This window comes from Hylobates moloch, unplaced genomic scaffold (genome assembly GCF_009828535.3).
Source record: "Hylobates moloch isolate HMO894 unplaced genomic scaffold, HMol_V3 SCAFFOLD_4, whole genome shotgun sequence".
NCBI classification, from domain to species: Eukaryota; Metazoa; Chordata; class Mammalia; order Primates; family Hylobatidae; genus Hylobates; species Hylobates moloch.
This window is the reverse complement of record NW_026652279.1, coordinates 105,043,553-105,059,028: the sequence shown is the minus strand read 5'-3', so window position 1 is coordinate 105,059,028 and position 15,476 is coordinate 105,043,553. Positions and strand designations below refer to the sequence as shown.

The following is a 15,476-nucleotide window of genomic DNA, read 5'->3' as shown; positions in this document are numbered from 1 at the left end:
CTTGAGATCATCTTCTCTTGGGGATACTGGTTTGGAAGATGGGTAAGCAGCCCTCTGAGACAACTCTCCAAGGTGTGTTTATCCCCAAACTTGTCATAGGCCTAACTTTACAGAGCTTCAAGACTGCTGGGGAAAAGAATAATTGTTTCCCACCTCCTATGGGAAATGTATCCGTAGTGACAGCAAAGAAATAAGTGAGCATTTGCCTAAGCCTGCCTTGAAGGTCTGGACCAAAAACATGTGGCCATTGTGACATGATGGTGTGACCAGAGTTTCCATTGGTTTCAGGTTACAGGATGCGATTAGGGTCTAGCACCGACAAAAAGGATTCAGGCCGCCTTCATGTGGACTTTGCCCAGGCCAGGGATGACTTCTATGAGTGGGAATGCAAGCAGAGGATGCGTGCCCGGGAGGAGCGGCACCGGCGCAAGCTGGAGGAGGACCGGCTCCGGCCCCCATCCCCACCCGCCATAATGCACTACTCAGAGCACGAAGCCGCTCTGCTGGCCGAAAAACTGAAAGGTATGGGCCACCCAGCTGGCTTTTCTTCCTCCACAGGGATCCCCAGACACGGAACCCTGTGCGTTTCTCCTGCCTCCACCATTGTCCCTTCAGCACAATGTCTGCTATGCCTTAAGAAGGCTGTAAGAGTCTGGCGTAAGCACAGACTCTTTACAGAGCTGGGGTGGGGTTAGCTGGGGGGTCCCCTGGAAGCTGCAGACACCTGGGCTTCATCTTCTGCCTGGGACAGACCCCTGCCCCTTTCCAGAATGCTCACCCATGTTCTCCATAAAAGTGTATGTACGGTCACTCAACAAAACTCACTGAATGAGGGGACAGAAAGGTCCCCAAAGCAGGCTATTATCTTCTGACCCAGTGTTTAATGAGCCAGGCCAGTATTTGTGCCATTGGTGGAGCGTTCTTAATGTTCCTCCAGCTCTATAGAGTGTGCAGTTTACCAGACTACTAAAGCCTTCTTCAGGCAAAACAGCAGACATGGTGCTGGAGTCCATCGAGGATAGAAAAGAAACACAGAATGGGATCCCTGTCTTCAGAGATGCAGTTGAAGGGACACATGCAACATTTACAGGACGATTAGCAAGAAAAGAAAGTACGTTTTATTTCTTCTAATGTTTTCTGATGCCCTCCCTGGTGTTTTATGCTGTGGGAAATAAAGACATAGGAAGGCTCTAGTACCTGCCCCCGTGAACTACAGTGATGCCAGATTTTGAAGTTAGGATGACGTGTGAATTCGGTTCTATAACTGATCAAAGTTGTGTGAGCTGAGCAACATATGGGCATTTTACAGGCAAATGATGGTCAGACCCTCCTGAGGTCACTGAGCACTGTCAGGATTTGATGAGAGAATGTAAGTCACAGTTGCTGGCCACATGTAGGTGTCTACAGATAAACAACTAACTGTAATACCAAGTCAATGGCATGATTGTCAACCAAGGTATATGCAATATGCTTTGGGGATTCAGAGGCCAGTGCAAATAATGTTGATGAAAGTGTCAAGAAAGTCTTTATAGAGGAGGCATAATTTGAAATTTGCAGAATAAATAAGATTTTTTTCCCCAGGATAAAAAGAGGCATAAAGGCATTCTAGTTAGAGGCTGGAGACCTAAGAATAAAAACCCACAGAAGCAGAAAGGAATTCAGCATAGAAGCTGCCTTTCTAGAGTGAGGTAAAGCTGGAATGGCAGTCTGGGCCAGATGGCAGAGCCCTGAAGGCTATTGCTGGATTTGGGTTTTATTCCATAAACAATGGAGAAGCCATTAACAGATTTCTGACAAGAAGAGGGATGTGATTGATCCTTCAAGTGTTTTAGAACATAGCTGTTGTATTGCTGGCAGTGTATAAAGTGGATTGGATGTTTTCACTAAAAAAAATGTATGAAAAGCTGCCTAACACCTATTTTAAGAAGATAGGAAGTTGACATTCTATGCTTTAAAAAAAAAAAAAAAAGGTGGCAGCGGGGGTGCTGTGCTTCCAATCTTCATCCCCCATCCAGGGTTTGAGAATCCTTAATCAACTGCAGCTGCCACTGAAATCCCCGCACCGTAACCAAGGAATGCTTCTTGCTGATGCTCTTGTGCTGTGTTCTGCTACTTTGAGAAACCATGTCTTACTGATGTAAATACATAGGCCATGGCTGTGCCTTTAATAAAGGGCATATGCAGTGCAGATACAGATATCTCACTTTTCCCTCCAGCCTAGAAACCCCAAGGAGTGGCCAAAATGAGATACAGCAGCAATGTTCTCAACAAGGATTATTCCCTGGAATAATAATTTTTCTTTAATATCCAAGGTATTGTGGTATCAGATTATTATCTCCACAGACTAACTGTATTCAGTTTGTCCATACCTAGAAGTGACAAAAACTAGCACCTTGATCTGTGACCTCCTGGAGGAATTTCATAAAAGCATATCATCTAGTTATGTTGTTTTTAAGAACCCAATACAGAAGTGTCTCCGCACGTATGAAGTATGTGGCATTTGCCTCTCCTTTTAGAGGATAACAGATTGGGATGTCAATTTGGTAAAGTAATTTGCAAGCCTTGCCATTTCAAAAGTATATATTTATATAGATGAGTATAATTTGCAGAATTCAGAAGCTGTACCTTTGCCAAGTACTGTGTGATCCCTTGAGGAAAGAACAGATTGGAAATTTTAATAGATGGCTGTTACAGTAGAATGAACTAGCTGGGGATACATCTTAGGCAAGAGTCAGGTAATATCAAGCTTGACAATTTCAACCCAAGCATAGAGTTTGGAATATAAACAGCATTTAATTGCTTAAGAAATTGGCTGCCTTAGAGAGGAAATCCACTCCATGCTCCTTATAATGTTGCAAAGCCAGACAGGAGGAGCTGAGGACACTGTTTCCCTGAAGATGATTTCATTGATGTGGGGACATAAAATACAGTTAAGACCTAATGTAAAGAAATCTGTGTCAGAAAGGAAATGGAAATGCAATCTGAAAATACCTAATTGGATTTGATATTTTCCTCCCCTGAGAAATCTTACTTAGATTTATTACAGATACTTTTCCTCTATTTTATATCATACTTGTTTATTCTTACAGTTTTCTCTTTGAAAATCAGCTTTATTTAGCAAACTCTGTACAAACCAAGTCTTTCTTATGACCCACAAGGCCCTTTCCATGTCCTGTCCAATGCTAAAACTGTGCACATAGTAGGTGCTCAGTAAAATAATTCTTTTTCTCTCTTCTTCTTCCATTTGGATCTATGAGCACGTTGAACTTCTGGCCAGTGGTTCTACTGGACATGAACAGATATACGTGGAAATGATGTGATGTGTGCTCAGCCATCCTTCCAATCACTCAAGAAGTATTCGTTAATCAGCATTTTACCATATGCCTGGCACTGTCCTAGCCAGTGGTGGAAAGGACAATGGTGAACAAGCCCCTGCCTCAAAGAGTTTAGGTGTCTTGAGTGACACAGGCAATAACAAATCACCTTGCATTTGCCACTTATAATAGTGCACTATTATAATAAATATAATAATCCCCCTGTTATATGTGGGAAGTGCAGAGTGCTGTCACAGGGGAGATAGCCAGCCCGGATGGGCAGTGTCGGAGTGAGAGAGGGAGGATCTTCTGGGACCAGGTTATCCCATTCACTGGCTACTTGACCTTCTGAAACCAGAGGTAACACTGTGTTGTGTTTGTGTAGTGTCTGAGACATGGAGTCACCCAGTGCCTGTTACATTAATACAAATTTTAAAAAAGAAAAATAATAGGCATCCTGCTGGTTAAATAGACATTGTTCCGAGACAATTCAACTTAATGAAGACCGACTGGGAAGTAACTGCTCAGAAACCCAAAGTTTATAGCATGGCTTTGAGAAAGTGAGAAGGAGCTCAATAACACCATAATTACACTTTATTGGAAACAGTGGCACCAGGCAGATGAGATAATGAATTTCAGTGTGTCTAACACAGACCATCCACCCCTGGAGGAACCCTGTGTTTGGACTGTGGAAGGAAGAGATTGATTAGACAGTGAGGAAGGATTATATTCTAATTCACTGGGATTTCTCTTGGCAAGAGCATTTAAAAGTTTTTGTGTACTTTGTACCCTCTTAGAAAGCTTCACATAATCTTTCATTTTGTGATGAAATGAAGAGTTTCTCTCTGAATCAGGTGACGTCCTGACAAAGCCTTGCAAGCAGGGCCTTTGGGATTCCCTGATGTGTCAACAAGAATACCATCCTCCTGGGACCAACATTCATAATTTCCAGAGAACTGGACTCTGATTTGCATATAGAATAGCCCCATGTCAGCCTGCCAGAGGGAGGAAGGGGCAGATGTGGTACTAGCATTTTGCTGAGATGGTTGTCAATATTTATGGTTCCATGAAAGTAAAAATCAATAATGTTATGAGCCAAGTGGATGTCCCATTAGCTAAAAGCCAGGCTTCCTTCATAGAGTAAGGGAAATATGAAACATAGGAGCCTGTTTGCAAATTATTTCCTTATGTGTTACTGACCTTCATAGAGGCAAGATAGGCCATTTTATTTAGAAATATTTTGCTTGACCCTAAAGCAGGAATAATCAGTGCATTTTCATATTGCCCCCTTGATTTTCTCATTTTTACAGCTACTAAATAGTTAAGGAGGTTGCATGTGTGTTTTGGGGGTAGAAGGGAACATTAACTGTTTGTTTAGCCTTTTATGCTGTCTGTGATCTGGTTAGTTGATGTGGGGTTAATTGAGCAGCCAGGAAAAGGAAACTTCTTTAGGGACATGTACAGAAATTTGGGGATTGTGATAGCAGCAATGCTTTGACCACACTGAAATTCCAAATCTGCTTAGACGACTATGTGACTGTACACTGTGGGCAATTTCCAGCTATCTTTGGAGCCAGAAACCAGTGATAACTACAGACATACCTTTCCTGGTGTGTGTATGTGTGTACACATGTGTGTGTCCCTCCATTTCTTTGGAAAGAAAAGCATTTTAGAATGTCTTCCTTGTTTTCCCTCATTCTGTTCAAACATAAAATCCCTGTCTCCTCATTGATCCTTTATAGACCCAGCTGTAAATAAGGATATACTATAGCCCACCTAAGTTTCGTATTCAGTGCTCCTGGCTTGGCTCTTATCCCATCTATTGTTCTGAAATTCAGGGCTGCTTCTCCCTGTGCACACAAAGCGGTAGGAAAAAAACACTTACCAGCCGGGCGTGGTAGCTCACGCCTGTAATCCCAGCCCTTTGGGAGGCCGAGGTGAGTGGGTCACCTGAGGTCAGGAGTTCGAGACCAGCCTGACCAACATGGAGAAACCCCATCTCTACTAAAAATACAAAATTAGCCGGGCCTGGTGGCGCATGCCCATAATCCCAGCTACTCAGGAGGCTGAGGCAGGAGAATCACTCGAACCCGGGAGGTGGAGGTTGCAGTGAGCCGAGATCACGCCATTGCACTCCAGCCTGGGCAACAAGAGCAAAACTCCGTCTCAAAAACAAAAACAAAAAACACTTAACAACTTGGTTTATTTTCCCCATCATTGTCTACATATCAGTTTAATTAAAATTCACCAGGTACCCATCGCTTTGTGCCATGCCCTGGAGTTTCAGATGTGACTGTAGCATGGGCCCTGTCTTTTGTTAAAGAATACTGTGGCAGTGAAATCATGACTGTCTTACAAATATAAAATGAACATGTGCCAATGATTTTATTTAACTCACTAATTAATGAGGAGACCAAGAAAATGTTAAATCTGTTTCAAAGGAGAATTCACTTTATAAAGATTTACATTTTCTACTGAACAAAAATTAATTTGCATTGTTACAGAGACGAATTATTTGTATTGTTATCAGTTTGCCACGATTTATGTTCTACTCCTACAAAGTTGTGAAATAGCCTAGTCAGAGATTAGCCAAAGAATTAAAGTTTCCCACCCCCTGTAGAATTAGGTAATTCATGCCCAGCATTCCGTAGAAAGGGCCTATAGTAATCTATGCCCATTTCCAAGTCTTGAACAGTTTCTTTTTTTTCCTGGATAGAAGTGACAGCTGTTCTTTAATTGGTCGTGGGGACAGGAATAGAGACTCACAAAGCTCTTAAGAATCACATCTATTCCTTTGGAAAGTCTCTACTATCTCAGCTGCTACTTTCCACTTCAGGATTTCATTATCTCTTACCTTGGTCAGCTCCTAACCAGTTTACCTGGCCTTCACTGAGTCCTTTCTTCAGTTCTTCTCAAACCTCCATGTGCATAGAAATCACCTGGAGTAAAATGCAGATTCCAATTCTGGAGGTGTGAGAAAGGCTGAATCTGCATTTTTCATAAGCTCACAAAGGCTGCTGCTGCACCTGGTCTTTGAATATAGCAAAGAGTTCTCCCACATGCAGTTTTCTAATGCCTACTATGCGCCAAGTACTCAATAAATGTGGAAGAGAGGGAGAGGGAAGGAGGTTAACAAAGTCTGAAATAACCAGAAATGAAATGAGATGGGCGTGGATTCCAGTGGTGACATCTGATAGTATCATTATAATGTTATTTACTCCTCACAAAGCTAAAAAGCAATTACCTTCCCAGAATTAAAAATGCTTTCAAAAACATTTTTGAGTTATTTGATAAACTGTTTAGTGCCTCACTGCAGAGGGCCTTGCTTCTGTGGGATTATCTGACATCACTCTTAACTTTCATTGCCAGTGATAATGACTTCTGAAGCCTGAAGTATAACAGGATCATTCAGCTTAATTGTCATGAGAACATCTATCTCTAGTAGATAATGGCATATGTGAAAATACTCTTTGACGTGAAATTTAAATGTTTATTATCAACTATGATGTTTCCTAACTTTTAACCATTGCATTTGTATCTTTCCAGTATTAATTGCTACAAATCTATTAGGAATACAGTAGTCTCCCCTTATCCTTGGGGGATACATTCCAAGATCCCCAGTGGATGCCTGAAACCATGGATAGTACTGAACACTGTATATATTATGCACAAGCTTCTTTTTACTTCTTCACAATTTCATAGATAAATTGTTCTTATCTTGGATTTTAGCAACCTCAGCATACAATTTTTTTCTTTGCTTATTGTGAAGAGCTTTTACCTTTTCACTTAAAGGAAGCACTTTGTGGCTTTTCTTTGGCATTTCCAAATTGCCAGCATCACTACTCTTGCATTTTGGGGCCATTATTAAGCCAAATAAGGGTTACTTGAACACAAACACTGCTGTACCATTTCAGTGGATCTGATAACCCAGGTGGCTACCAAGTGATTCACAAGGAGGTAGTGTAGACAACGTGGATACCCTGGACAAAGGGATGATTCATATCCCGGTCAGGTCAGAGTGAGACGGCGTGACATTTCATTATGCTATTCAGAACAGTGTGCAATTTAAAATGTATGAATTGCTTATATCTGCAATTTTCCATTTACTATTTTCGGTCTGCAGTTGACCACAGTTAACTGAGACCTAGGGTAACTGAAACCCCAGAAGGTGAAACTGTGGATAAAGAGGAACTACTGTAGAGTGCAATAAAATATAAAAGACAAAGGGAAAAACTCAGAGTAACCAGAAGACGTTTTGGAAATTTTATTCTCATATTAGCCCCTCAAAACTGGAGACAGATCTGTAAACCAGCAATTACCATACAGTGCGACTAATGCTTTAATAGCAGGATATGCGGGGAATTGTGGAAACATAGCAAAGAGACACCTAATTCATCCTAGAGTTGCAGAAGAGATTTCTTTATAAAAGGGCACTTACGCTGAATCTTGAGGGAAGAATAACAGCTGACCAGGGGGACTAGGAGTGGGAGAGACCCAAGGATAAGTGCACAGCATGAGCAGATGCAGGGAGGCATGCCGTGCTGTTTAACAAAGAGGGCTCTAGCAAAGGAAGCGGGGATGGACGGATGGAAGGGAAAAAGGCAAGACCCATGAATGGACCTGTCCATTAACTCAGGTGCATTAACATTGTGAGGACCTGATTAGAAAACGGTGGGTAATTTCTAATGAGCAAATGATTTATATTCACTCCATCATATACCAATCGTTCCCAATTCTTATGGTGGAAAAAGCACATCTGCACATTCTAGCTTCTAAACTGCATCCAGTTCAGAGTTATGCCTGAGCATGTTCACAGAAAGTATTTGGAATTTTTATAAGTGCATCTTTGATGTGATTTTTATGAGCAGTGTTAATTTCTTTCCACATGAATAGCTTTAATAATGCTGCAATCTAAATCCTGTTTAAATTAGTTTATATTGTTTTCTGCTTTCTCAGTGATCTTTCCACTGAATACAAAATTGAATTTACAGTTGAGTATTGAAAATGACCACTCCCAATATCCTCCTGTAGCCATCCAGAGGGAGTTACTAGCTTAGTCTTAATTAATATAAATTAAAGTCACTTCTTACATGGCAACAAATATTGACTGGAGTTATCAAGCATGCCTTAACTAATGTTTTTTTAATTTAATTTGAATGCCAGTACATCAATCATATATCGGCCTGTCAGTTTCAGAAAGTTCAGAAATTAAGATGAAATTGGGAGTCTTTGAAACTATATTCCTCTTTAGGCTAATGGAATTCTGCCTCCTAGTACTTGTTAACATGTTAGAAAATCTCTTGGCTACTTACTTTTGAAACTGTGTATTTTCAGTGGCTTAATCCTAAGAATACTGTTTCCTCTTTCTGAAACTATAATCTACTGGTGAACTTATCATGCTCTAGGTCTAGGTGTGAAGGGCAATAAAATGTGGCTTTCAGGCTGGGCGCGGTGGCTCACGCTTGTAATCCCAGCACTTTGGGAGGCCGAGGCGGGCGGATCACGAGGTCAGGAGATCAAGACCACAGTGAAACCCCGTCTCCACTAAAAAAAAAATACAAAAAATTAGCCGGACGTGGTGGCGGGCGCCTGTAGTCCCAGCTATTCGGAGAGGCTGAGGCAGGAGAATGGCGTGAACCTGGGAGACGGAGCTTGCAGTGAGCCGAGACTGCGCCACTGCACTCCAGCCTGGGCGACAGAGCGAGACTCCGTCTCAAAAAAAAAAAAAAAAAAAAAAAAATGTGGCTTTCAGACCATTTGAGCAAACATACATTTTTAAAATTGAAGTGCTTTTTTTTTTCCTGATAGTAAAGTTAGTCTATTTATGAACTAAGTGACCACGAGCAAGAGGAGGAAAAACTACCTGTATATGAGAGAAAGAGGTGAACAGCATTACACTCTGTCGCTGCAAAGCTCATAACAAAAATGTTAAGGATTTTTCTTTCTCTGTGATATGTAGACATGAAACTCATAGCAAAGGGGAAAAATAGTACATGAAGTCAGTGTTCTCTTTTTCTGTTGTTATCTTTTCAGAGGAAAAAAAAAAGATTTCTTCCAAGCATTAGGTTTATTTCTGCTGTCTGTTCTGAGGTCCATTCTCCTAACATATATTGGTGGGAAGAGAGGTAGAGAGTGTGGAAGGAGGCAAAATTTATTCTGCCAGTAACAGTCGCAGTGGGCCTCTCACAAACATAATGCTAAATTATGGGCCTCTCCAAGGGCTGAATGTAATGTTAAGTTGTGTGATGGATTTTATCTTATACAAGCCGCTTTGGTCCATGAAATGAGATAAGAAACCATTGCAGCTGGAGTTCACTGAGGGTTGAACTTAGACTGAAATTCCAGAGTTAACAAAATGGTATAAGCGGCTACAATACTCAGTAAGTGTGTTCTGTGCCTATGGGTTGAGATTTTCAAGGAAACTTGAGTCTGTCATTCACAGGGTGTTTTGTGGGCATTCCCAGGCCAGTTATCTCCTCTGGTTAAAGTGTGAGGGCAGGGGGGCAGCTTTGCTCAGAAAAAAAGCTTTGATCCCCAAATCTAGAAGGCTGCTGTACAGCAGTAGAGGGCTTAGAATGGTGGCTGAGCATGGGCACATCCCTAAAAGCTGCTTTCTTTCCTGGGGAAGGTAGAGCTCAGCCGCAGGACCTTGAATTAGGTTCAGCCCCACCTTCATTCAGGACACGCACCTCCTGGGCAAGCAGCAGCCATACTCAGGAAGCTGTACTCCTGGTCTGGGAGGAGGTCTTTGGGAGAAAAAATACTAAAGATGTTTGTAAAGCACCCTATAAATTTACAAAGCACTCAACGGTGCGAAGGTTTCGTATGATGTGTAAAATACTAATAAGAACTCAATGATTGATTTTAAAATCTGGTGAGTGAAATGAAATCTTTTTCTCAAGCATGCATCTCCCCGTGTCTATTCATGTGGAGTGTATGTATGTTTATATGAAAACAATACATAAGGATGTCTCCGATGCCCCTCCAGTGGAGGGGACAGTGCCTGGCACACAGTAGGCACTCAGTATTTTTTAAACAAATGGGTAAGAATCTGAATCTTTCAATCTAATTTTGCTCCTGATTTTTAGAATTCAGAGTCTACCTAGTTTACTTGTAAAAATGTAGGATATTTTTCCCTAAAGCACATTTTCTAGGGATGGCAAAATACAAATGAAAGGCTTCTCCCCTCAGGTTTGCCTGGAAAGTAGGCAATGAGCCTTCAGCAGTAGTCAGATCGATTAATGTTGTAACAACTGACATACAACTTCCAGTTCTAATTAACTTAATCACCCACAAACTTTCTTTTTCTCCGCCTCCAAGCCATACAACACGGGTTGGTTCCAGTAACCATCCCCAAATAGGCAAGTCTGTTTTCTCTGAAATAAACTTTACCACTTATTTTCAGGCGGAACTTCATTTCCCACTTCCTATCCCCCCCACACCATGCACATACATCTCAAACCGGGTTCAGATGGGCTCTCCATAGCCATCTAAAGCAAACACAGAACACCTCAGGAAACATATTCTCTTTTGTGGAAAACGAGGAAATATTCTATTTTTCAGCCTAATTAAATATATGGTATTAGCCCTAAGATGGAATTAGTTTTGAACTACAGTAGAACAAGAATTGACTTATTCCTGCTAACTGCCTTAGGGACAATACCATACATTACAAACAGTTTTAAAGTAATCCAATCTTTCTTCCACATTTTAACACTAACTCAGCTGATTCTATAAATCAGAAAACTGGTAACACTGTATAATATTTTTGGTAAAGGAACAAAGAAATGAAGTAGAGGCCAAGTAGGTTAGTAACAGTTTTTCAAGTCCATCTTAAGAAAGAGAAATCAGGCTGGGCACGGTGGCTGACGCCTGTAATCCCAGCACTTTGGGAGGCCGAGGCGGGCGGATCACGAGATCAGGAGATCGAGACCATCCTGGCTAACACAGTGAAACCCCGTCTCTACTAAAAATACAAAAAATTAGCTGGGCGTGGTGGCGGGCGCCTGTAATCCCAGCTACTCGGGAGGCTGAGGCAGGAGAATGGTGTGAACCTAGGAGGCGGAGCTTGCAGTGAGCCAAGATTATGCCACTGCATTCCAGCCTAGGCGACAGAGCAAGACTCTGTCTCAAAAAAAAAAAAGAGAAATCAAGGTTTGGTGGAAGAATGAGGCTGTACCTTATTCCTAAGAATGACCAGAACAAATCTACAGCTGAGCTCATGGAGTTGGTAGATGAGAGTGTAAACCTCCTGAGTGGTTCTATGGTGCCCTGAAGTTAGATGGGAAAAGAGAAGTTAAGTGATGATATGGCAGTCAGTCTCAGGAAAGCTAATTTGTTGAGTTCTGAAAATATATCCACTAGGTTGGACTATGCTCTTTCTTTTGAGAGGAACAAGAATAAAGTGTATTTTCTCATCTTGGCATGATTTGTACTTGGTGGTTTTCCATTTCCAGATGATAGCAAGTTTTCAGAGGCTATCACAGTGCTGCTTTCCTGGATTGAACGAGGGGAAGTGAATCGGCGCTCTGCAAACCAGTTTTATTCCATGGTGCAGTCGGCCAACAGCCACGTCCGCCGGCTGATGAATGAAAAAGCCACCCATGAGCAAGAGATGGAGGAAGCCAAGGAGAATTTTAAAAATGCCTTAACTGGGATTCTCACTCAATGTAAGTAAAATTTTGGGGGCCATCTCTTTTGTTGTGATTTTGCCTTTTCATTTTTATTACTTTTATTTTTTCATTTGGGGGTAAGTAGTTCAATAATCTCCCATTTTTACTCCATATTAAATGGCAAACTTCATAACGTATTTCACGTTCTGTGGCAACTTGGAGGAACATGGACCCTGCCCTGAGAGTTTACTTCTCAAGGTGAGCAACGTTTCTGTAGCTTTTCCTCAGAACAGCAAGCCTGGCCACCAGGGCAGGGCAGCTAGATGCATCTGTGCCTGCTGGACCCACCAAGGTTCATATCATAACTGCAGGGCCGCCACCCTTCACCTGCAGGCTGTCCACACAGACCCCTATGTCCTCCTAGTGCTGACAGTAGAAAGTAAACTTGAACACATTTTCCTTGGGCTCTGTGTAGGAAAAGGGTACTATCAGAAAAACTCCTCAGGATCTTTTATCTGGGGGAGCTGTGGCTGTCAAAATGGGCAACTCAAGGGTAGAGATGTTTTTGTCCTTTCTTCATTTGGAAAGCAAATTGCCTTAACTACTTAATGTCAGTGATTTTTTTTTTATGTCCAGAGTCTAAATGATGAAGGGGTGTAAATGGGGCTTTCTCTTAGAACAATAGTTAGCGTAATTACCCAGGGCTCTATTCAAAAAAAGGGCGTATATTTTTTTTATGGGCACTCTATCTGTGTCTGTAATTAATGTCACAGCGGCATCATGCATCACAGCTGCCGATGTTCTCTTGCTTGGTAAAAGCCATTGAATGACACTGTAACAATGCCACATTCCATTCCATACCAGGTGCAGGGCCCTATGTGATAGTGACATATGGGATGTATATTTCCATTCTGAAGATAAGTACTATTTTCTGTGATATAGTGTGCCAAAATGCCTATCACCTCTTTCATCAGTGCAAACACAGGAATAATGTATCTGTCAGGATGGCATGGAAGAGAGGGCAAAACTGAGATCTTAAATGTAAAAGTATCTTACATGACTTTATCAAAAGACAGGTTTTACAGCAGTGTAGCATATCATATAACAAATTCCCAAATGTAAATTCTGATAAGTGATCAAATATCCAGTATAAGACCAATCTGTCTTTAAAGAAAAGGAATAGGAAAAATAAGATTGCTCTGTCCTCAGACTGATACCAGACCACATTACCTAGATTCACCAGCCTCGAGGAATGACCCTTTATTTAAGAGTGTATGTCTAGAAACTCTAAGGTTATTAGGGATAGAATTTTAAAAAGCAATATTAACAGCAGTTTTTAAAGGAGGGAAGAAGAGAATGGATCAGTGGATGGAGGGAAGGTAAGAGTCAACTGGTAGTAAAGAAAAATGAGAGAAAGCACAGTAAAACAATTCTAATAATACACTTTCTTCAGAGTTATGGTAAGAAGTCATATGCCTGAACAGTGAAATGATTATTGTATGTTTTTACCTTTTGCTCACTGGCATCAATTTTAAATAAGTTCTAATTTCCATGCAGTTTATAGTCCTAACGGGCAAGGAAGACTCAACCCTTGGCTCTAACAATAAAGATAAGAGGGCAGCCATGAATAGGCGAGACCTTTGTTTTCTTTGGCAGTAACTATTGAAAGAGGCATCTATTAAAATGAGGCCCCTATGATGTGGCTGAAAGAACGCGAAATGTCTACCTGTCATTATATAGGTGTAAGTTGGCCCATATTTGAAGCAACTGAGAGACGGACAGAAAAGTGTAGCATGTGGGACTACAAATACTTTTTGGTATTACCACCAAATTGGAAAATGACATGGAGATTTACAGCAATAATTGGCTTCTGAATGTTGGACGTTGTGTTGAGCATCCAGCCTCAGGCAGCACTGAAGGCCCCAGCCACATTACCTGGAGGCTACACTTCGGATGCCTAAGCAAGGGAGTAGGTGAGCAGAACAGGCACTCCCCCTGGACAGGCTGGCTCGTCATTCCCTGAGAAGGAGTGAATGAAAGGGTGGGGCAGGGCCAGCAAGATCCTGTCTCCTGGAAACCAGAGGAGTAGAGACTGCCTCTTAGGCACCTCAACTTTGAAATATCAGAAATGGAATCCTTGCTTTTAATCGTCAAACCTGCTCCTCTTCTGGTTTTTCCTTCTCATTATCATAAATTCTCAAGCCAAAGTCTTGTACTTTTTGTATCTTCCATCTCCCACCACCACAACTGACTTCTAGGTCATCAAGAAGTCCCATTGTTTCTTCCTTCAAAAATGTACACCCTTCTTCATTGTAACCGCCACCACCCAAGTCAGGCTTTGGTTACTTGATATGTCAGTTAGACACGGCATTGACATGTGAGTAACAGAAAATTCTGCAAAACGGTATCTGAAACAAGTAGATGATTTTTCTCTTTGGACACAGTAAAACCCAGATGTGGAGTTTGTTGGTACTGGTCCAGTGGTTCAAGGCTGCCAGGGCTGAGGTCTCTCTGGTGCTATTTGCTTTACCTGGTTAGTTGTCTATGATGGTTGCTGCTGCTTTGCTTGCCATCACATCTTCTTTTTCCAGGCTGAAATCACGTAAGAAAAGAGGAAGAAAGACACAGGAAGGAGTTGCGTCATTATAGCAAGAAAGCAAAACTTGCCCAAAAATCCATCCCCAGCTAACTTCCATGTAGGTCTCATTAGGCAGAATTATTATACCTGGCCATGCCTAACTACAAAGAATGTGAGAAATACAATTTTTGACTGGGCTTACTGTGCTCCAGAGTAAAACTGGAGTTCTCATAATAAGGCAGGAGTGGAGAATGGCTACTAGGAAGAATTTTGCTGTTTTTGCCATACAGAGTGCCTCCCTTTCTACTTCTACTGTAGTTTGATTTATTTTCACATTCCATCTGATATAAATCAGGTCATGTCTTCCCCACTAAACCCTTTGAGTAGCTCCCCATTGCATTTAGAGAATATTCACTGTCCCTAGCTGATAGAGCTCTCTGTGCTCACTTCTTTTTTTTTTTTTTTAAGAGGAAACAGCCAACATTTTATTGAACATTTAGTGGTCACATGTGGCCTGGCAGACTACATGTGTGTCTTGTGTATCTTGAGTACTCACATTAGTACTCACATTAGTATCTTTTTTTTTCATTTCTTTTTTTTATTATTATTATACTTTAGGTTTTAGGGTACATGTGCACAATGTGCAGGTTTGTTACATACGTATCCATGTGCCATGTTGTTTTGCTGCATCCATTAACTCGTCATTTAGCATTAGGTATATCTCCTAATGCTGTCCCTCCCCCCTCCCCCGACCCCACAATAGTCCCCAGAGTGTGATTTCAAAGCTCATACAGGAGCTGTTTATAAAGTTCAGGAAGCGTGGACTAACTACCACATTCAGTTATTCATATGCATGCCAAGATGATAAGTTTTGCATGCCTTTTTACAATTACAACACACACATATCTAATAAAAATTTAAACATTCCATGATATCCCTATTTTGCTACTTTCCCAACATGCTTCCTGGTAA

At 41.4% G+C, this 15,476-nt stretch overlaps 1 protein-coding gene across 2 annotated transcripts in view; it reads left to right on the top strand.

Annotated features, from left to right (window-relative positions):
- ENOX1 (ecto-NOX disulfide-thiol exchanger 1) overlaps positions 1-15,476 on the top strand; it is a 446,686-nt gene that overhangs the window by 306,318 nt on the left and 124,892 nt on the right. For both annotated transcript variants that reach the window (XM_058437834.1, XM_058437835.1), the window contains 2 exons: positions 289-522; positions 11,771-11,983. In XM_058437834.1, coding sequence (XP_058293817.1) covers positions 289-522; positions 11,771-11,983 — 447 coding nt within the window. The remainder of the gene's footprint in view (positions 1-288; positions 523-11,770; positions 11,984-15,476) is intronic.